We start from the raw sequence: 23153 nt of genomic DNA, 5'->3' as shown, positions 1-23153 counted from the left end.
TAAAAACCCGTTTCATTCCACCCGTGGGTGTTTACACCGGGTGAAAACAAATAATTTTATAATTATTTCAATTGGTATCTTTTCTTTATTTTTATTGAATTTTTATCATTTAAGTTTATTGATTAAAAAGTAATAAGTCAAATTTAACACTAAAGTCTATCCAATATAGCTTGATTAGAATGACAGCTGCCATCAAAAGTAACGACATAACTTTGTAGTAGCGATCAATGAGAGCTAAATATTGGCGGACAAGAAATAATTCACGTCTGACCTACAAACAATATTTTCGACGACAGTGCTTCCAATAAAAATGTTAATTTCGTGTATATGCAGCGTTAAATTACACCAATAAGTAGTAATTCGAAATTATAAAAATCAAGCTAGAGTATTAACGACGTCTCTACAAGGTTATCTCGAGTTACAAAAATGTTAGTGTTGGGACATATCGACAAATGTCATATTAAATTAAAACTATTTTTTTAACATATTTAACCATTTTTTTTTTTCTAACTAATTTTTTAACATATTTAAGTCAAGTTATACGTTTTTCTAAATGTTCACTATTAAAAACCCAAGCTCTAAATAATCGCTACTACGAGTAACTGATCATAAAATGTTTTTCCTATCGCTCAAGCTCCCGAGGATCTACCGATAGGTCGGGTGACGTAATCTTGAAATTCTTTTAGCCAGCGCGGAACTTCCGGAAGGTCGGGTGACGCCACGCCTCTTTGAACCGTGTTTACTTTGGCAGTTATATTCTATATTTATTCGATTCTAAAATATATTCCCAAAAATTTTGAAAGTTGTTTTAATTTGTATCACTTGGATATGATTTGTATTAAAAAGTGCTGTGAGTGTGACGCTTGAACGGAAGGAAGTCAACCTAACCTAACCAACTGCGTATTTCTAAACTGCGTATTTCTAAACTGCGTATTTCTATACTGTGTAGCCGCGAGAGCTCTTTGGCGCGCTGTCTTCGGCGAAGTATTGCGCGCGCAGATTTTGACAGCGCGAAATACCTACTTTAGCAGAAATACCAAGCCTTAATAAATTTTTAGCGTTAAAAGTTGCATCTTCAGATCAGATGGAAGAGCAGTCGCCCGGCAAGCTAAAGGTCGTGGGTTCGATTCCCACCATAGGCAGTTCGAATTTTTCAAGTTATTTATATTTTCAAACTTTAACTTTCTCAACAAAGATTAGTGATTACCTACGTTCTAAAATTATGTAAGGCTAGCTAATTCGTACTGTCTATATTTATCAGAAGTAATTTAAGATTTTAATGGTGAAAGAAATTTTCAAATTGCTCCAATGGTTTCGAAGCTTATTTTAACACAAACAATCAAAAATATTAATTTCTCTTTATTATTATTTTATGTATAGTGACTCGTAAATATTTTTTCAATAATAATAATATAAAGTTCCTAAAATCGCTATAACACAGTGGAAATAAATACTTATTAAATTTTCTATGAAATAAATATATGGAAGAATATTCATAGATAAGGTATTGACTACCTTCAATAAATCATCACATTCGTAGAATTAATGCATCTGTTACAAACAGGTGGCTTCCGATATAATATTTGAATACCTATTTAGTATTTACTTAATGCAAAATAAAATGATATTGAAGCAAATAATTCAACTCTAGCTGCAAACATTAAAATTAAAAACAATAACTTCTTGGAATCGCTGTATTTATTTATTTTTATTTTATTTTATTAAGAAACCAACGGCGTTAATAATGGTAATAAATCTTATGATAACTGTATGTGTTGTGAAGTGATAGTGGACTAACCTATTTATTTGGAAACAATCATTAAAAAATATGACTAAAAGTTTATTCCGTTGCTTATTTTGACAACTTTTATTAGGTTAGGAGGAAATTTTTATCTGCTTTTGCCATATTATATTACGTTTGATTCATTTATTTCTAGGTTTAATTTATGCTGCGTTTACACTGCGCGGAAATTAGCCAAGTCAAGTCAAAAAAACAGTGGAGTGGGGATGAATTATGAATGAATTTCATTAGGATTAGGTTTGAGGGTAGAAGATGGACAGTATGATCCACAAGGTCATGATTTACTTCGTACTGTATCCTGGTGGATCTTATTGGTAGTAGAAAATATAATAGGCAAAACTGCGGTTCTTCTTTAGTTATTTAGATTAAAGACTTTTATTACGATAATTATACCTACACAAACATAAATTTACCTAATTGCCCTTAGAAAACAGTTGCGAAACGAAAAAAATTAAAAAACATTTTTTAAACAAAAGACGGTATTAACAATGCGTTTATTAGTTTACGGCTACACCCATTTAAATATTGTGAGTTGTTTCAACAAGTGCACGTTGCTGTATAAAAGAGGTAAATATCTTGATATCACTGTAGACGGTGTTCTCGCTCGGCCGAACATGTTGAAGTATTTTGTGCTGCTGGTCGCTGCCAGCGTGTTAATTCAAATATCTGTGGCTCAAGGTACGTTTATCTTTCATTCCTTTCAAATTTTAAATCTACACGGTCTCATATTTTTTCCTTTTTATGTTTTTATATAAATATTTTATTCGTTTGTTATTTTCGTGTCGTGTTGTATTTATAATCGTGATTACTATAACATTTAATAGCTAAACGTGTCCCACGATGTTCTGTTTATCTATAATCATTTTTATTACTGTTTATAATATTCAAATGTTTATATTCATAGATGCTGTAGATGTCGTTGAAAGCTCTGACGTCGAAGAAAGTGAATCATCATTAAACTCCGAATCATCATCATTAGTAAAACCAAAATGCGGCACTCGTAAGTATCAACTAATTAAAGTCATTGCCATGATTAACAGTTTTTTATATTGATAATGTAGGTACTTAGTAAACGAGCATTGCTTGCTTGTCGTCTTTGCTCAAGAATATATTTTTTTTTAATCCTCAACGAGGAAGCTCTTGGCCTGTATCTCACCTGATGGTAAGTGACGATAAGGCCGAAGGTGGAAGCTTCACTTTATTATAGATCATTTGCATGTACCTAGTGTAAGTAAATGTTGGCAAAGAATTTGAGCATAAAGGTCAGTTACACATGCTCATTAATAGCACGAACGAAAGCATGCCACTATTGAGCAATTGCTACTTAGACTGAGTCTTTATCAAACTATAGGTACGAATTCGCGTGATCACTTCAATGAGCGATCACCTTCAGCAATACTTACTGAACAAATAATTTTAGCCCGTCCAAAATGTACTAAGAAAAACGAGCAGCTGGAAATTTGCCCGCCACCCTGTCCATTTAAAACGTGCGGCATTGATGACACCCTGATCGACTGTGCACCAGCCCCCGTCCCTGGAGACCCTAACTGCCCACCACCAGCCTGTCGGTGCAAGTCTCAGTTCTTCAGGGACGACAAAGGAAATTGCGTACCTTGGGACAAGTGTCGTAAGGATTACAATGCGTTGAATATTGATAGCTGTAACACAAGCTGATTAATACCCTGTCTCTCTCTTGTTACTGTCTATCTATCTCGACTTGCCTTGATGTGGGTTTTAACGGAATGGTGGAACTGGTGGCAGAACTTTCCTGAACTAATGCTTCTAAGTCCCTACAGCGCGGAATTAGTAGGTATGTTTATTGTGAAGGAATTGAAATAATAGTAAATTTTTGGTTAATTCGGTATTTCGTTACTTAAATACCTACCGTTAATTAAATAAAAGAAAAACTTTTTTATTATCTTTTAAGGAAACGAATAACAATTTGATAAAGGAAATTAAATAGTTGTTGCCCAACAAATCGCAAAAACAATTCATTTATCATTTGGAAAATGTGCCTAACCTTGAACTAAGGTAAACAAAAGAAATAAAATACTGTTCGAGTATTATCTTGATACCTACACTGCTGTTAACAACTTAAATCCTTGAAGATCACCTTCCAAAAATTACTATCAACTCCACTCCATTTTCTTCTTAATTTACGAATGTCATAACATAATCAATGATGCTCATATTAGAAACTCAATTATTCATATTAGAAAATTTCCCCGCAGATTTTATCCCGATGAGTTAACAGCCTAAGCATTCTGTGTTTTCCCTTATAGATAATGCTAAAAAAGTTGTTTGATTCTGGTATGATGCTACGTAACGGGCCGGGGGATTCCCCCTGTCATAAAGGTCGTATTCGCAATTACGGCGCTTTGCCTTGAACCAAAAAACCAGAATCTAATAATTATTACACAATTCTAGAAATAGTTAATATTCAAGTTTTTTTTGCTCTATGGGTGGTGCTGATGTTATGATGAATAATAATTACTAATAAAATATTTTTGCGCGCTTGATAATTGACCATAGGTGGTGTCCTTATACCTTTCATTTACAGGGCTAACTGCTATTACCAATGAGCTATCGAGACTAATGCCCGACTTCCACCAAGGCGGAGCGGAGAATTTCAAATTTTTTTCTATAGCGAATTTCAAATTTATTTGACAGCGGCGGCGGCAGCACCGGTTATCGTTATAGTTACGGTCAAAGTTTGGTGGTGCAACTCAGCCTTAGAGTAGGCGCACACCGTTGATTTTTCGTCGGTCGATAGTTTAGTCGGGCTGTTGATCAGTATGGGCATTGGGCATGTATGGGAGTGCGCACACTACGCCGATTCGATTTGGCCGATTCTTCATACAATTTGAAATCGGGCACAACTATCGGCCAACTAAAAATCAACGGTGTGCGCCTACTCTTGGTGTCGCATTAGAAATTTACACACACAAAGAAATCAAAATATGTGCTCATTATCCACTGCGTTATCAGTACCTACTCGACGTTCGAATAATATTTCATACTACGCAAGCAATGTAAGCTGTTTACGTTATGACGTTGCTGCTGTCATCATTGCTTTCACGAGCAATGTGTTCTGTTTTTGGGCATATTGCTGCGACACCGGCTCCGCCCCCTTGTCTCATCTCCCTTTAGTTTCTGTGAACTGTGGATTGGACACACTTCTCTGCTCCGCTCCGGCTTTAGTAGAAATCGGGCTTTATATTACTGAGAGACTGTTTCCCATCAATATAACGAAATGTAATTTCTTCATCTTATTTCTTGCAGCTGTTTGTCCTGCCAACGAACAGTATGACCCTTGCGACACACCATGCCCTCTCAGAAAATGCGACGTCGATCCTAGAGTCATAAAGTGTGCAGCATCACCCAAACTGGGAGACAAAGATTGCGTAGTGGGGTGCCGATGCATTGATGGTTACGCGAGGGATAAGAAAGGAGTTTGCGTTCCAAGGGAACAGTGTCGTAAGTAGCGTAAAAAATCTTTGTATATTGAAACAAAGGTGGAAAGCTGTTAGGTTTAAGGGAAAATAATAAAGCTATATTTCTTGCAGCTGGTTATTGTCCTGCCAACGAACAGTTCGACTCTTGCGATACACCATGCCCTCTCAGACAATGCGACGTTGACCCTAGACTCATAAGGTGTGCAGCACCACCCAATCCGGGAGACAAGGACTGCGTAGTAGGGTGCCGATGCATTGACGGTTATGCGAGGGATAAGAACGGAGTTTGTGTTCCAAGGGAGCAGTGTCGTAAGTAGCGTAAAAAAACTTTGTCATCATTATCATCATTTCAGCCATAGAACGTCCACTGCTGAACATAGGCCTCCCCCAATGATTTTCATATTGTTCGATTGGTAGCGGCATGCGTCCAGCGCCTTCCTACTACCTTTATAATTGATGTTGCCGGTCGACCTTGTGGGTGGACGTCCCACTGTTGTTGTTGTGTGTTTATTGTAACAAAGTTAAGAAATATTTCTTGCAGCTGGTTATTGTCCTGCCAACGAACAGTACGACCCTTGCGATACACCATGCCCTCTCAGACGATGCGACGTCGATCTTACACTAATAAAGTGTGCATTGCCACCCAAACCGGGAGACGAACTTTGCGTATCGGGATGCCGATGCATTGATGGTTACGCGAGGGATGCCAACGAAGTTTGCATTCCAAGAAACCAATGTCGTAAGTTTAAAAAACTTTATTAATCAATGAATGACAAGAAACTGATCAAAAACCCCTGGATTCTATCTGTTAATGCCGAAGGCTTAAAACCTTTAATCATCATCACTATCAAAATAAGTGGAGAGGTTAACAATAATTTTCACTTCATTAGTCTATCGCCTTGTGGGTATTCATTGTAGAGAAGAAAAATCTTGGTCAGTTTTGGGAACAAAAACAGAATATAGACCAAAAGTTAAGCTAAGTTAGTTTAGTTTAGCTTAGCTATAGCGGCCGCAGTCCATAGTGTTTGTATAGTTTACATACAACTATAGAAAACTGCGAGTCAAGCTAAACTAACTTAACTTAGCTCTTAGACTGCAACTCGCATAAGGCTGCCTAGAGATTTATCTGATCACTTTCCAGCACCAAAGGTACTGGATTGCGGACCTGATGAAGTCTACGACCCGTGCCCGGACTGTTCACCGCAAACCTGTGAGACAATGAACGCTACTTACCGCTGCCCTCGGAGACCAGCCAACAACATCGGGCTTGGCTGTAAACCCAGCTGTCGGTGTAAGAAAGGATACTACAGAAACAAAATTGGACAATGTATTTCTGCCGAAGAGTGCTGTAAGTGTTGTTTCGATAGTGTAGTGGTAAAAAAATAACGAGTGGAGTGTGTAATAAATTAAATTATTATTGACTTTGGTAATCAAAACATAGACCATTTAGTTCGTGACCATGTAGTGAGTGTTTAAAATTTCTGCTCACTGATGTTTGCTCGCGAACCGAATATTTCTCATTCCTCTCTCCCTCTCGTTACCTATTTGTATACTTATAAAAATTTTCATAAAAAAAACGAAATTTAAATTCAACACAGTTGCTAATCTATTTTAATTTATTAATTATTTATCTTTTTTTCCTTCAGCGAGATGTACTGGTCCTCACGAGTACTACTCATGCGGCGGTGCTTGTGACAACGTATGTGATACTATAAGGGAACAAAATCAAACTAATTGCCCGATTATAAACGTAAAGTGCAATGAAATGTGCTACTGCGAGGAAGGCTACGCGAGAGACTACAAAGGAGAATGTATACCCATCAAAGACTGCCCAGGTTAGTAAAACAATCATTAAATTTAGGCTTTTTGTAACATATTTAATTTTATACCAAATCAATTCTTCAAGGATATATAAAAGTTATAAAGTACCTACCTAACTTCCTCAGTTGTCTGGATTATTCGTCCGTCTTACTTTAAAGAATCTCAGTTAAAACTTGGCAATTTTACCAGTATTGGCGAAAAAATGTTCGTAAAAAAAACAAAACATCAAGCGGAGTTTTCAAATTGTATTTTTTAACAGTGTGCCCCACAAACGAGAGATACGACCCGTGTCCAGAAACTCTGTGCGGTCCTAAAACCTGTGACGAAGCTGGATTCCCCAAGAATTGTACCCCCAGAGAAGATGGAGCCCCTTGTCCAGGGAAACCAGGGTGTGTCTGCAGGGACGGCTATTTAAGAGACGAAAATGGCAGATGTATTCAATCGAATGAATGCCGTAAGTAAAAAACCGGTGGCTGTAACATATTTATTATCTCCAGAGCTAAGAAGTAAAATGTTGTAGTTTATCTTCTGACAGATGAGTATCCAACAGACTTTCAAGAGGATAATGAGCAAAATGTGAAAAAGAACGCTAAGGCATATTCATCAGATACAGGCACATGCCAGATAGAATAACAAATTCTACTCAATCTTCTTTAAGACTATGTTACCTTTACCACTTGCAATCCAAATATTTCTCACCAAACTTGTCGTTACGAAGCCCATTAAGGTTGTAGACTATAATGGACAAAACACTCGTCAGATCTTCAGTTAATTTAAATATTGACATTTTGCTCACGAGATTTTTTCTAGATAACCAGCACTGTGTCACAATATTCTCAGAACGATTTTTCTATTACTTCCTTCAAATCTTCTACTATACTGGACTACATTAAACCTGTTCTTCTTACACAGCATCCTGTGGTGGTGACAAGAACGCAACCCTCGGCTGCGGAGTCAACTGCAACAGGCACTGTTCCAACGTAAACCAGACTGAATCGCAAGCTTGCATCTTGGTCTGCTACTCCAACGCTTGTGACTGCAGATCCGACATAAACGGCAGAGACTATTACTATGACGATAATCTGAAAAAGTGCGTGCTGCCCGAAGACTGCAGTAAGTAATATTGTCGTAAAGAATGTGCTGCGCATAATACAACTTCCAAGCTCTCCCAATTGAATTTGAACCTTATAATCTAAACGTTTCCTAAATTAAATTCCATTAGATATAACATCATCATGTATTGTGATTTTATATTATGTTGAAATGTCATTTTATAAATTTTCGGCAACTGTTATAAATAAAATAATATTCCATTAAAACTAAATTCAATCCTTTGTCTTCATATTTTTTTCCTGATCTTCGTCTTTCCAAATCTGTCTTTTTTATTCGCAACATACCCTATCCCATTCTTAATACATAAAACACCAGTTTTTTTACTCCACTCAATTGTGGTTTATCTTCAAGATGCTGAAAAAGTAAACTTAGGCTGGGTCAAAAATCTGTCAAACTGTCTACAAAAAGCACCGGTTATCGTTATAGTTACGGTCAAAGTTTGGTGGTGCAACTCAGCCTTAGTGCTTCTGCACACGACGCCGCCGCCGCGCCGCCGCCGCGCCGCCGCCGTGCCGCCAGCGAAATAATTATGATTTGACAACGGGGTGGCGGCGCGGCGGCGGTCTTTACTCGGCTCGTATGAACAGTGTAGGTGCGCGGCGTCGTGTGCAGGAGCGCTTAGTGTCGCATTAGAAATTCACACACACAAAGAAATCAAAATATGTGCTCATTATCCACTGCGGTATCAGTACTCGACGTTCGAATAATATTTCGTACTACGCAAGCAATGTAAGCTGTTTACGTTATGACGTTGCTGCTGTCATCATTGCTTTCACGAGCAATGTGATTTTTGTTCATATTGCTGCGACACCGGCCACGCCCCCTTGTCACATCTCCCTTTAGTTTCTGTGATCTGTGGATTGGACACACTTCTCTGCTCCGCTCCGCTTTAGTGGAAACCTGGTTTTATGTTACCGAGAGACGGTTTCCCATCAAAATATCGAAATATAATTTCTTCATCTTATTTCTTGCAGCTGTTTGTCCTGCCAACGAACAGTATGACCCTTGCGACACACCATGCCCTCTCAGACGATGCGACGTTGACCCTAGACTCATAAGGTGTGCAGCACCACCCAATCCGGGAGACAAGGATTGCGTAGTGGGGTGCCGATGCATTGATGGTTACGCGAGGGATGCCAATGGAGTTTGCATTCCAAGGAAGCAATGTCGTAAGTACTGTGCACTGTGTAGTAAAAAACCTTTTTAATCAATGAATGACAAGAAACTGATTAAAGATCCCCTTTTTGTAGAAAATACGTTACAAAAGGGGGATCTATCTGGTCTATGCCAAAGACTCAACGACTTCCTGAATCTTCATATCTATCAAAATAAGCGGAAAGGTTAAGAATTTTCACAACATTGTAGAAAAGGAGAACCTTAGGTCAGTTTTGGAAACAGAAACAGAATGTAGAACAAAAGTTAAGCTAGCTAGGTCAGTTACGCTTAGCTCGCATAAAAGCCGCAGTTGTCCTTAGTATGTATTTGTAAAGTTTGCACACAACTATGAAAAATAGCTTAGTCTGCAACTCGCATAAGGCTGCCTAGAGATTAATCTGATGTCACTTTCCAGCACCAAAGGTACCGAATTGCGGAACAAATGAAGTCTACGACAAATGCCCTGATTGTTCGCCGCAGACCTGCGAGACAATGAATGCTATTTACCACTGCCCTCTGAGACCAGCCAACAACACCGGGCCTGGCTGTAATCCCAGCTGTCGGTGTAAGAAAGGATACTACAGAAACAAAATTGGGCAATGTATTTCTGCCGAAGAGTGCTGTAAGTGTTGTTTCGATAGTGTAGTAGAAAAAAAAATTAACGAGTGGAGTGTGTAATAAATTGAATTATTATTGACTCTGGTAATCCAAACTTAGACCATTTAGTTCGTGACCATGTAGTGCGTAGACAAGTACCTATTTATATACTTATAAAAATGTTCATAAAAAAAATGTAAATTCAACACAGGCGCTAATCTATTTTAATTTATTTATCTTTTTTTCCTTCAGCGAGATGTACTGGTCCTCACGAGTTCTACTCATGCGGCGGTGCTTGTGACAACGTATGCGATACTATAAAGGAACAAAATCAAACTAATTGCCCGATTATAAACGTGAAGTGCAACGAAATGTGCTACTGCGAGGAAGGCTACGCGAGAGACTACAAAGGAGAATGTATACCCATCAAAGACTGCCCAGGCTAGTAAAACAATCATTAAATTTAGGCTTTTTGTAACATATTTAATTTTATACCAAATCAATTCTTCAAGGATATAATAAAAGTTATAAAGTAACTTCCTCAGTTGTCTGGATTATTCGTCCGTCTTACTTTAAAGAATCTCAGTTAAAACCTGGCAATTTACCAGTATTGGCGAAAAAATGTTCGTAAAAAAACAAAACATCAAGCGGAGGTTTCAAATTGTATTTTTTAACAGTGTGTCCCACAAACGAGAGATACGACCCGTGTCCAGAAACTCTGTGCGGTCCTAAAACCTGTGACGAAGCTGGATTCCCCAAGAATTGTACCCCCAGAGAAGATGGAGCCCCTTGTCCAGGGAAGCCAGGGTGTGTCTGCAGGGACGGCTATTTGAGGGACGAAAATGGCAGATGTATTCAATCGAACGAATGCCGTAAGTAAAAAACTAGTGACTTTAACATCAGATTATCAGATATTATTATCGCCAGAGCTATGAAGTAATCAGAATGACAGATAAGTTCCCTACAGGCTATCATGAGGATAGTGAGCAAAATATGAAAAGACCTTAAGGCTCATATTCATCGATGGAAGAATTTATTAACAAGCACATGCCACATACAATATAACAAATTCTACTCAATCTTCTATATGACCACCACAACTTGCCGTCCAAATATTTATCACCGAACTTGTGATTATAAAGCCCATTATGGTTGTAGACTATAGCACAGAATAAGTAATAGTAACTATAGTGGAAAAAAACATTCGTCAGATCTTTAGTTAATATAAACAAACATTGACATTTTATTCACGAGATTTATTCTAGACTAGCGGCCGCCCGCGACTTCGTACGCGTGGAACCCGTTTTACCCCCTTCATCTATCTTACGCGGTTTAGATTTTTTCATACAAATGTTTTTTCCCGCTAACTCCCGTTCCCGTGGGAATTTTGCAATATCCTGTTGTAACTAAGCTTTAAGTTTACTAAGGTACCTGCATGCCAAATTTCAAGCGTCTAACTTAAGCGGTTTAGATTTTTCATACAAAAGGATTTTACCGCTAATTCCCGTTCCCGTGTGAATTCCTAAGTATACTATAACCATGAAGCTACAGATAAAAATGGAGGCCAGACTCCGAATACCTACTTGAAGCACAAACTATGTATCACTATCTCGCTCTCTGTGGGCAGACTCTCTCTTTCTAAATAAACAAAAAATATAAATTTGCTCAAATTCAATGAAACTCAATGCAAAATCTTTATTTCTTGACATAGGTATCATTAAAAATGATAAGTGTAAATACTGGTAAAACGTTAAGAAGAAATTACAGTAAAAAATGTGAAAAATGTTTACAATGATCCAATGTCGGAAATCACGAAATAAACACTTACGCGTGGAATCTTATGTCACTTCCAGGACACCACGTACTACCGCAACCACGCACTACAAAATTTTGCATCATTTCTTGTGATAAAACAATGATTATTTCCTGTAAACAATCTCAAACGAAATTAACTGCATAATAAACAAAATAGTAAACAACCGCCATGATGGGCCGGATTGGGCCGATGTTGCCACATGGTACCGATTCCCCAGGAAATTCCCTGATTCGCCAACACATTAAACCTAAACGGCCGACAATTTTGTGATTTTTAATTCAACTAGGTAATCGTAGTTCAAATATTTAATTATTTGTTTGTTTAACTTATGATTTGGTTAGTGAATTGGCTATTTCGAAGAATTTACTAGGAGATTTAAATCAGGAGATAGCAATACTACAGTTCACACTAAAAAGAGAGGTAGGGCCACAGAGAGCGAGATAGATATAAGTAGGTATTTGACTCAAGTTTTTGTTCCAAGTTTGCCCTCCATTTTTATCTTTAGCTTCATGACTATAACCTCCCCAGGAGTATGAAGAATAATTGTACCAAGTTTCGTTAAAATCCGTCAAGTAGTTTTTGTTTCTATAAGGAACATACAGACAGACAGACAGACAGACAAAAATTTTACTGGTTGCATCAGTATCGATCACTAATCACCCCCTGATAGTTATTTTGAAAATATATTTCATGTACAGAATTGACCTCTCTACAGATTTATTATAAGTATAGATAGATAACCAGCACTCTGTCACAATCATAATATTCTCAGAACGACCTTTCTAGTACTTCCTTCAAGTCCTCTACTATACTGGACTAAAAATTACACCTGTTCTTCTTACACAGCATCCTGTGGTGGTGACAAGAACGCAACCCTCGGCTGCGGAGTCAACTGCAACAGGCACTGCTCCAACGTAAACCAGACTGAACCAAAAGCTTGCATCTTGATCTGCTACTCCAACGCTTGTGACTGCAGATCCGACATAAACGGCAGAGACTATTACTATGATGATAATCTGAAAAAGTGCGTGCTGCCCGAAGACTGCAGTAAGTAATATTGTCGTAAAAGAATGTACTGCGCATAATACAACTTCCAAGCTTCCCCAATTGAATTTGAACCTTATAATCAAACTTTTCCTAAATTCAATTCCATTAGATATAACATCATCATGTATTGTGATTTTATATTATGTTGACTTGGTCATTTTATAAATTTTTGGCAACTGTTATAAATAAAATAATATTCTATTAAAACTGAATTCAATCCTTTGTCTTTATATTTTTTTTTCCTGATCTTCGTCTTTCCAAATCCGTCTTTTTTATTTGCAACATACCCACCCTACCCCATTCTTAATACATAAAACACCAGTTTTTTTTTTACTCCACTCAATTGTGGTTGATCTTCAAGATGTTGGAAAAGTAAAATTATGGAATTTTCAATGAAAACAAAATGTTGTAGCACCTCAATGTAAGCAGAACGAAGTATTCAGCGATTGCGTTAACGGTGGATGTGGCAAGCAAAAATGTTCAGATATCAACAAGCCAGTAGTGTGTGTGCACCCTAAAGTGTGTAAGTCAGGATGTATTTGCGCACCAGGATTCTTGAGAGCCAAAAACGGAACTTGCGTCCCAAGCGAAAAATGTGGTAAGCATGTAGTGCATTTTAATAAATTGATCTGCTCGAATTAATGCAAAAATTGATGGTACATTTGGTTTTATATTAGACTCAGAAGCCAAAAATCCAACACCAGACTAATCCAAATGCGCCAAATTGATACCAGCAGGCCTTCTACTAGGTGGACGATCTGGTAAAGGTCGCGGGAAGAGCCTGGATGCGGGCAGCATTCATTGTGGAAAACCTTGGGAGAAGCCTTTGTCCAGCAGTGGACGTCGTTTGGCTGAAACGAATTACCAGCAGTGGACGTTATTTGGCTCAAACAAAAATTTACGTCCTTTTCTTGATAGATGCATTCCTCTTGATAATTTCTATTAAATAGCTCTTTTTACTGGCTCAGGCTTATCCCGCATCTATAAGTGCACTCCCTTAGTCAAAGAAACCCTTTTTCCACAGATCCTCCTCCAAAATGCAAAGCGAACGAAGAATTTTCCAAATGTGGTCGCGATGGATGCCTGAAACACTACTGTAGTGATCTTGACATACCTCCTCTATGTAGAGACACTTTCCAGTGCATACCACAATGTGAATGCAAAGAAGGGTTCCTGAGAGCATCGTTTGACAACGACACCTGTGTACCGATAGAGAAGTGTCCAAGTATGTTCAAGGTTTATACTAATATCAATATCAATAGAGTTTTCGTGAAAATAAAGGACTAGGTGTAAACTGGATTCTAATTCAAACGTAAATTGAGGCTTCTATTTGGTTCTATTTCAATATTATGATCAATCACAGAATAAAATCTACCAGTGAGACAAATATCTGCTTTGATAGATTTCTTTAGAGCAATCCGCAGAACAAAATTTACTGATAATCACAGAAATTCACAGAATACCTAGTATCACATGTCATCACTCGTTCGTTACACACACATTTTGAATTACCTAATTTTTGATATAAACTAAAAGTAATCGAGTTAGGGCCGATTTTTCAATCGTCAGATAACTTTTAACTGAAGAATAAACTTGTCACTTTGACATATTTTCCATATTGAAACTGTCAACGTGCCAAACTTATTCTTCAGTTAAAAGTTATCCGACGATTGAAAAATCAGCCCTTAGAATATTTAATTTTAAATGTAAAATGTGAGTCACTTGATCTTAACTTGCACGTGTTTCTTAATAGGTAGGTATTTAAAAATAATGTAATTTATTACTTTGTTTATTTCAGTTAACTAAGCTAACCACTTGAGCTAACCTATAACATATGGAAAACATTATAATAGACAAATACACAGATGGTACGTCAGTGGAAAGCACACTATGATAATGTTCTGCGACTATTGAAACACTTGTTTAACAAAATAAATTAATGTATGCAAATTATAAGTAGGTACCTGTATTTTGTTGATCAGGCAGCTCGTTGCTAACCTCCCGTATTTTTACCATGACTTGACAACAAGCTTCAGTTGCAATTTGTTTGCCTTCTTTAATTGGCGTTATACCTATTAAGAATTAAAATTTCTCTCATCGAAAAACACCTTTTTGGTGAGACCTTGGCTGTGTTTATTTAATTTGTGAGACATGAAACACACCTGCAGCCTTCACGGTACATCAAATCTATCAAATTACAGAATATTTAAGAACTGGCAAAACGCGATTCTGAGTTTACTTGAAATACACACAACACACCATTGGTACCAAGGGTATGCGTTGCAAATATAAAATCGATAACGACCCAAGTAATCAGTGGTCAGTTAAATCTGTGTTTGATTCAATATTAAATTCAAAGCAGTTCTAATACGAAGGCTTTTTGTAGCAAGTCTAACACTTTTTTCACCTCTTTTCACAATATAAATTTATTTACCTTTTAGGAAAATGCAAGAAAAACGAATACCTCTCAGAATGTCCCGCTGGTACGTGCCAACCTAAAACCTGCAAAGAAGCTGGGTTCCCAATACCATGCCCTACAGTAGGCCCCGGCGTTGGACCTTGCTCTTCAGGCCCCGGATGTCTATGCAATCCTGGTTACTTGAGAAATGATAAAGGAATTTGTGTTCCACAGCAAGAATGTCGTAAGTACATTTTTATACTAAGAGTCCCTGGAGACTACAAACTTTTTATCGGTCAATACTTTCGTCGAAGACCAAATGGGTGTCGTGTGCTTATTTTCATGCTTGTTCATACCTACTGATTAACAATCCAATTAAATTGTCATAAATTTTGTACTCCGCGAGGACTCTATGTCATATCACCTTTGAATGAACCACAGCAAATCAAGAAAACACTGATTAACATCATACAAATAATACTAAATATGCTATTTTATAAAAACTACTTTATTCGTTTTACACACAGGATTTCCATGCCACCTTTGCTTAGATGGACTAGAAGGCATTGTGTGAAATTCCCGAAGATATTTATCTGAACTATTCTTTTAACACAGCATCATGCGGTGGCGACGATAATGCTGTCCCAGGATGTGGAGGAAATTGTGGAAACACTTGTACCACCTACAACCGCACAGATATAGTGTGCACCCTCATTTGCAAACTGAACGGCTGCGACTGCAAGAAAGGATACGTGTACGATGGCAACGTGAAAAAATGTGTTTTGCCGAAGAATTGCTGTAAGTACTTTATCTTTATCCTTATTTTATTTTACATCTAAAATCTAAAAATTTAATAATTATGATGGTAGGATCCTGCTGCTGCAAGGCGCTTGTCTGTGTCCAGTCGTTTTGAAACTAAGAGATGAACTGAAGCAGTAGACAACAGCGGTTACAATTCTGCGAAGAAACGTAGCCGCTGTTCCACAACTAAAATGCTGCTATTTAATTAAATATGCAATATTTCACGCTTTGAGTCGAACACTGGGATTGTTAGAGTAATCAAAATAAGGGGTTTCATGATCAAGACCAAAATGTAGCTCAATAATTATTTTTTTCAGCACCAACATGCCAAGTGAACGAAGAATACTCAACCTGCGCTAATAGTGTGTGCGGCCAGAACTGTGCAGACAAGGGCAAAATTGTACACTGTCCATTGATATCTGACGATACCTGTATTGCTGGATGTGTTTGCAAAAAGGGTTACCTGAGAGCTCAGAATGGCACATGTGTGCTTGAAAATCAGTGTGAAGAGCAGAGTAAGTGAAGTACTATCATCCGTACAAGCTTGGAGAGATAAGCCTAGAAGGAATAGGCCTGTTTCCAAAAAAAAAATTTTAGTCAGTCAATTTTAATATCAAAAAATATTGCACACGTATATTTTGAGAAAAAAAATATCTTTAACCGTAAAATTTTTACCAACCACTGGAATTGCACTGGCCTGGTACCAATATAAATGGACCTGAAATTCAATATTAATTACTAATATTAACACTTTCCTGGACAGTAAACTGCTATAGCCGTCTTAACAATTAAACTTCTATTGTGTCTGGGTTACTGTCCGGGAAAGTGTTAATACTTTTGTCAAATCTCTTCACAATAACTTTTCCTTTTAGTAAAATGCAAGGAAAACGAATACCTCTCAGAATGCCCCGCTGGTACTTGTGAACCTAAAACCTGCAAGGAAGCTGGGTTCCCAGTACCATGCCCTATTGTGGGCCCCGGCGTTGGGCCATGCTCTTCGGGCCCCGGATGCTTATGCAATCCTGGTTACTTGAGAAATGATAAAGGAATTTGTATTCCACAAAAAGAATGTCGTAAGTACATTTTTATACTAATAGTCCAACTACAGATAATAGTTTGGTCAGCTCCTCCTAATTTTTATGAGGAATCAGCTGAGACCAAATCGGTGTAATGTAAGGGAGAGTCCGGTAATTTGGACCAGTTTTTTTCAATCCCATTTTACACATAGTTTTCTTTTGTTTTTGCTAATGTCCATGGTATATACTAAAAGATACATTATTCAACTTACTATTTCATAAGTATTAATTAACATGATTGTTGTATATTTAGCACAAATCAACAAAGTACGAGTTCAGAGCTTCGGTCCAATTTAGCCAACCGGTTCGATAATTTGTACCACAGGGTTACTAAATTGGATTTCAATAAATTTCAAGCCTATAAAAAAACTATGGCAAAATATTATACGATACATTCTTAACAAATTAGAAAACGAAAAGGAACAGTAGTTAACAACATAGACAATCGATATTGTTTAACACGTTATCACGATTTTGAGTACAAGTTTTGTAATTCCAATTATCGTAACGCACACTTGTTCCTAATCTACTTTGCCAGTCTTTTGCTTTCATTTACTGTTAGTCAAACATAACTACGCTATTATAACTTCAAAATATGATTTACTAAAAAAAAATTCAAAATCCTTTGGTAAAGTTCCATACAACTTGATGTGGTACAATTTAGCCGACTAGGTGATAGAGCTTTTAAAAAATTGGTAAAAAATATAGCTTATAAATACCGAAAAATGTTTCAAATAATTGTAATCCACACTAATTTACGCTTCTAAATAATATATTAGAAACACCCTGTGATTAAATTTAACAAAATTACAAACTAAACATGTATTGTCAAAAGTTACTTGAAAACAATGAAAAAATACTTTTCAAAATAAAACACACGTGTTTGTTGTCACGGCAAAAACCACATGGCCGATATTAATTGATTTTAGTTGTGTATCGCTGAGTGTTGCAATTACAGACATTTAATAAATACTTTACGAAATATGAGGGTGGTACAATTTACCCGGCGGTACAATATACCGAACTCTCCCCTACTTACTTTGATACTCTTGTTCATACTGATTAACAACCCGACTAAACTTTCAATCTACACGATCACCATACCACCTTAGGGGCTTAGATGGGACTAAAAGGCATTGTGTGCAATTCCCACTTCCATTTATAAATTCTTTTTACACAGCTTCATGCGGTGGTGACGATAACGCTGTCCCAGGGTGTGGAGGACATTGTGGCAACACTTGTACCACCTACAACCGCACAGATATAGCGTGCCCGCTCATTTGCAACCTGAACGGCTGCGACTGCAAGAAAGGTTACGTGTACGATGGCAACGTGAAAAAATGTGTTTTGCCAAAGAATTGCTGTAAGTACCTTTTTTTTAATGTCGAGAAATGCTTTGTGCATACCCACTGGTCGATGGGGACGGCCAGTGGGTTATGATATGGGACTCTCCCCCCCTGCTCACTAAAGGCGGGGCCTACCCACTAAAACCATACGGTGTCCACCAGAGCCCAATGAAACGGAGCCGCGAATTATTGTCCTAGCTTGGACATTTTGTCCGCAGCTCCGCCTCAGGCTAGAGGCTCGCTACCTATTCTGTCCTTGTTTTACATCTAACATCTAAAATTTAATATGATGGTAGGCCATCATGGATCCTAATCCTGCTGCTGCAAGGCGCTTGTCTGTGTCCAGTTGTTCCGAAACTAAGGGATGAACTGAAGCAATAGACATTTTTGATAAAGGTGATGATTGTGATGATGTTGGTAGTGGTGACGGTGAAAGTGGTAATGATGATGATGATTGTGGTGGTGATGATTATAATTATAAAATGGATAGAATCTCAGTCATTGTTCCACAACTAAAATGACGCTACTCTCTAATTAAATATGCAATATTTCACGCCGAGTAATCAAAATAAAGGGTTCGGTAATCAAAAACAAAATGTAGCTCAATAATTATTTTTCAGCACCAACATGCCAAGTGAATGAAGAGTACTCAACCTGTGCTAATGGTAGGTGCGGCCAGAACTGTGCAGACAAAGGCAAAATTGTACACTGTCCATTGATATCTGACGATACATGTACTGCGGGATGTGTTTGCAAAAACGGTTACCTGAGAGCTCAGAATGGCACATGTGTGCTTGAAAATCAGTGTGAAGAGCAGAGTAAGTGAAATGCTGTCATCTGTATACGCTTGGAGAGATGGGGCTAGAAGTAATTGTGTAAAATTACCAAGTATACTCGTATACTTATTGCTAATAATATTTTTCACAGCTTCATGTGGAGGTGATGAGAACGCCGTCCCTGGATGTGGAGTGCATTGTGGCAACACTTGTGATACTTACAACAGAACAGATCCTATAGTATGCCCCCTCATTTGCAACTTGAACGGTTGCGACTGCAAACCAGGTTATGTGTTCGATGGCAACTTGAATAAATGCGTTTTGCCAGAGAAATGCAGTTAGTATAATATTCTTTTTTTACATCTTACATCTTTAATAATTCAGCTAGTTGTCAAGGGCACTGTGACGGTATTTATGACGAACTGATAAAAATGACAGAACCTTGCTGGAAGCATGGCGCTTGTATCTATATGTATAGATACAAGTATAAAGAAAGGGCTAAAGCAGTAGACGTTCTATGGTGATGATGATGGTGGTGCTAGTAGTGATGGGAATTGGGATAGTGATTATGAAAGGAGTGAAATTGTGGCAAATGGTACACAAGTAAATTGGCTCTTTATATCTGGACATTTTATAATATTGGACGTGAAAACAAAAATATAAGTTAGATTTTTTTTCCAGCACCAACATGCAAAGTGAATGAAGTATTCTCAACATGTGCCAATAGTGCTTGCGGCCAAAGCTGTGCTGACAAAGGCAAAATTTTGAACTGCCCATTGATATCTGATGATACCTGTACTCCTGGATGTATTTGCCAAAAGGGTTATCTGAGAGCTCAGAACGGCACATGTGTGCCTGAAGACCAGTGTGAACAGAGTGAGTAATGATGAAGAGTTACTTGACACTTTCAAACATTCACAAACGATACACATACACTTACAACATAGGACAAATTGAACTACTAATGTGATTAATAAGCGCTTGGACACAATGACGAACAATAAAACACTTTACTAAACATTTCAAAATATTTTTATTTCCAGATCCTTATAATTAGTGTTCCTAAATCTTAGAAAAATACATTTGCTATATAGAAGAATATACATTAAAAACTTCACATTCTTCATTACAAGTTACCATCTTAAAATATTATTTGCTAACAATATACAATGTACACACACACGTATACACAAATAGCAACTTTACGAAAGCTGACTAAGAATTCTGTCTTTTCAATCAATCTTAGAAATTCAATCTCCACCTAGATCGCACCCTGCCAGAGGGACAAAGGCCATAATTATTTGAATGTTCAGCAAATGAAAGTTATTTTATGATAATTAATATGACTATGTCTATGATTCCAGCGTGTCCAGAGGGTGAAATTTTATCCACTTGTCCACCAATAAAATGTGATGCAGAATATTGTCCTAAATCTAGGAACTCGTCTCTAACATGTCCAATCCCCAAAAAATGCCCTTCACCAAGATGTGTGTGTGGATTCAATAGACACCGGAACAGGAAAACCGGAAAATGTATAGCTACAGCTCAATGTCGTAAGTACTAACTTAACTTGGTCCATAACTTAAACCATGTGTTTTAGAAATCATTTATTGAAAACATTATGAGCGATTTAATATGCTTTTACCAAACTTTGGTAAAAGCATAGGTCGCTCAACGAATAGATTGAACTGTGAAAATTTCAACCGCTGTCGGCGATGATAATCTTGCGTAGTCGGACTAACAAGTGCTTGTGTGTCTCACTTTCAGACATTTTTTAAAAAGAGCGTGGTAATGTATTTGACATAATTTTGAACTTGAATGTGTAATGTGTTATTTGTGTTCTGTATGATATAAATGTTACATCAGTGTGATCTTCGCCTCGATTTTCGTTGAACGACCTATAGTACCGTTTTTGTTTCAGCTCCATTCCCCTGTGATGGTCCAAATGAAAAATACCAATCCTGTCCGCCAGTTTGCCCTGGAGAAACTTGTACTGACTATTTGAAAAATGCGACATGCCCTAAATTTAGGATTGGCATCGTGGTACCTTGTAAACCAGCGTGTAGATGCTTAAAGGGCTACTACAGAAATTCACAAGGAATATGCATTTCGAAAAACAAGTGCAAAGGTAAGTTTAAAAGTTTTGTTTGAGTTTCTTCCGCCACTTCTTCTCATTACCATCCCATATTTTATGTTGTCCCGAAGTGGTGGTAGGGCAAGCTATATTTGGGACGTGTATTTATGTGCCCTGGAAAGGGCCTACGTACTGAATAAACTATTTCATTTCATTTGATAAAATATGAGAAATATTACATGGAAATTAAGTGTACATTTTATTAATTCTTCTGTTTTATAATTCTTTAATTTATTTTATGACATTATTGTTGACTGCCATTCATATTTTCATTTCAAACATAATAATATGTTGTCTGCAAATAATATTTTCCTATCAACTGTTTTATCTATTTTGTATGCAAGAGTATCTTATTTAATTATATTTTTTTATATTCATTTCTTTCAGAACAAACATGTAAAGTGAATGAAGAATACTCGACCTGCATCAATGGTTTGTGTCGCCCCCAGAAGTGTGTTGACAAAGACATTACAATTACTTGTCCAAAATATGACAAAACTACTTGTAAAGGGGGCTGCGTTTGCAAAAAATCGTTCTTGAGAGCCAAGAATGGTACCTGCATCCCTCAAGATCAGTGCGACGAAAGTTGTTGAGGAGTTTAGTTGTTAAATAGCTATTGAGACTGTTTTTGGTTATTTTTATAATTTTGTATGTTTTTATAATTCCAGTACTTATCCTTTTTCTTTCAATAATATTAATGTCAGTGAGTCATAAATCATCTTTGTTTTCCTTCAGAACAAACCGTAATAAAGAATTTACTGTAAATTGTAACTTGATTAAAATACAGATATCTAAATCTATGTTCTCCCGAGTAAAGTCTTCTGCTATTTTTAAACAAATACTTTCTTGTTGTGTTCTGCTGCCATATGAGTAAGGCAAACTTTTATAAGACCATAGTAACCATGTTCATTCCATTATCCATTCTAACTTCAGTAAATCAATGTGTATCAACAGATAGGTACTATCTTCTAGAAATTCTAAGCTTTTGGCTGAAATAAAGTTTTATAATAATTTGGTTTAATTTATTTTAATGAAAACCCCGTAACATTCCTGTATCCACTTCTAACAAGTTACGTGAATAATTAATTACCAAATTAAGCTGCATGATCATAATACGCTCACGACATAGTACGATCTACGTAATCACTACAAAGCACCTTCTGAGACGTTACAATTAAAATTTTGTTATTGCAGAATATACAGGGTGTGGTTTTGTAAAACAACGCAAATCTCAGGGCTGGTAGTAGGCCACTGATGCAAAAAAATAATAATAAAATATAAAAACGACCATACATTTTCATGGAAAAATCCATGAAATTAGAAAATGGTACATCATTACGCGGGCGAGCTATCGGTCAGTCCTTTCTCTCTCGGGGCAGCGGTCGCATATGCTCGATGGTGTAGCGGGGTACGCGGGGTTGGTGCGGGCGGTAACAAGCGCCGTCTATTATGTTTTAGGAGACGTTTGAACAAGGTTTTTACTAACAAGGTAATAGTTAAAGGTAGCAGGAAAGCGCTGGACGCAGGCCGCTACCAACCGGGTAACATGGAAAGCATTGGGGGAGGCCTATGTTCAGCAGTGGACGTCCTATGGCTGAGATGATGATGATGAATAGTTAAAACTTTAATTATATTTTTCCTGTAATAACATTCATGTGTAACTACCACCCCTGAGATGGGTGTTGTTTTACAAAACCACACCCTGTATAAGTAGTTAAACGAGGCGCCTCCCTAGTCCCTGTCAATGAGTTTGGTGGGACAGTTCAGTGTAGTTCATCTTCGTTTATAGATGAACTACACTGAACAGTGTTATTGAT

The 23153-nt window shown here is 37.3% G+C and overlaps 1 protein-coding gene across 1 annotated transcript; it reads left to right on the top strand.

The window, feature by feature from the left end:
* The first annotated feature begins 2371 nt into the window (after window positions 1–2371).
* LOC114351964 (zonadhesin-like) lies at window positions 2372–22821 on the top strand. Its single transcript, XM_028303335.1, has 28 exons — window positions 2372–2479; window positions 2706–2801; window positions 3222–3428; window positions 5084–5278; window positions 5368–5565; window positions 5798–5995; window positions 6398–6604; window positions 6903–7091; window positions 7337–7531; window positions 7990–8190; window positions 9165–9359; window positions 9761–9967; window positions 10195–10383; window positions 10620–10814; window positions 12605–12805; window positions 13218–13403; window positions 13830–14030; window positions 15247–15447; window positions 15819–16001; window positions 16322–16519; window positions 16877–17077; window positions 18261–18443; window positions 19047–19244; window positions 19354–19539; window positions 19884–20078; window positions 20567–20755; window positions 21124–21330; window positions 21724–22821. Exons 1-28 carry the CDS (start codon window positions 2416–2418, stop codon window positions 21927–21929), a joined length of 5271 nt encoding a protein of 1756 aa, XP_028159136.1. The 5' UTR covers window positions 2372–2415; the 3' UTR covers window positions 21930–22821.
* Window positions 22822–23153: the final 332 nt, after the last annotated feature.

This window comes from Ostrinia furnacalis, unplaced genomic scaffold (genome assembly GCF_004193835.3).
Source record: "Ostrinia furnacalis isolate ACB-3 unplaced genomic scaffold, ASM419383v2 OfSCF1232, whole genome shotgun sequence".
NCBI lineage: Eukaryota > Metazoa > Arthropoda > Insecta > Lepidoptera > Crambidae > Ostrinia > Ostrinia furnacalis.
The sequence above is the reverse complement of the archived record's forward strand: the minus strand, read 5'-3'. Positions and strand labels throughout refer to the sequence as shown.

Bases quoted from the DNA above. Each gene is read 5' to 3' on its own strand.
- LOC114351964 (XM_028303335.1), top strand. From the start codon at position 2,416: ATGTTGAAGTATTTTGTGCTGCTGGTCGCTGCCAGCGTGTTAATTCAA. The intron at 2,802-3,221 runs GTAAGTATCAAC...AAATAATTTTAG, and splicing joins AAAACCAAAATGCGGCACTC to CCCGTCCAAAATGTACTAAG. The intron at 7,092-7,336 runs GTTAGTAAAACA...ATTTTTTAACAG, and splicing joins ACCCATCAAAGACTGCCCAG to TGTGCCCCACAAACGAGAGA.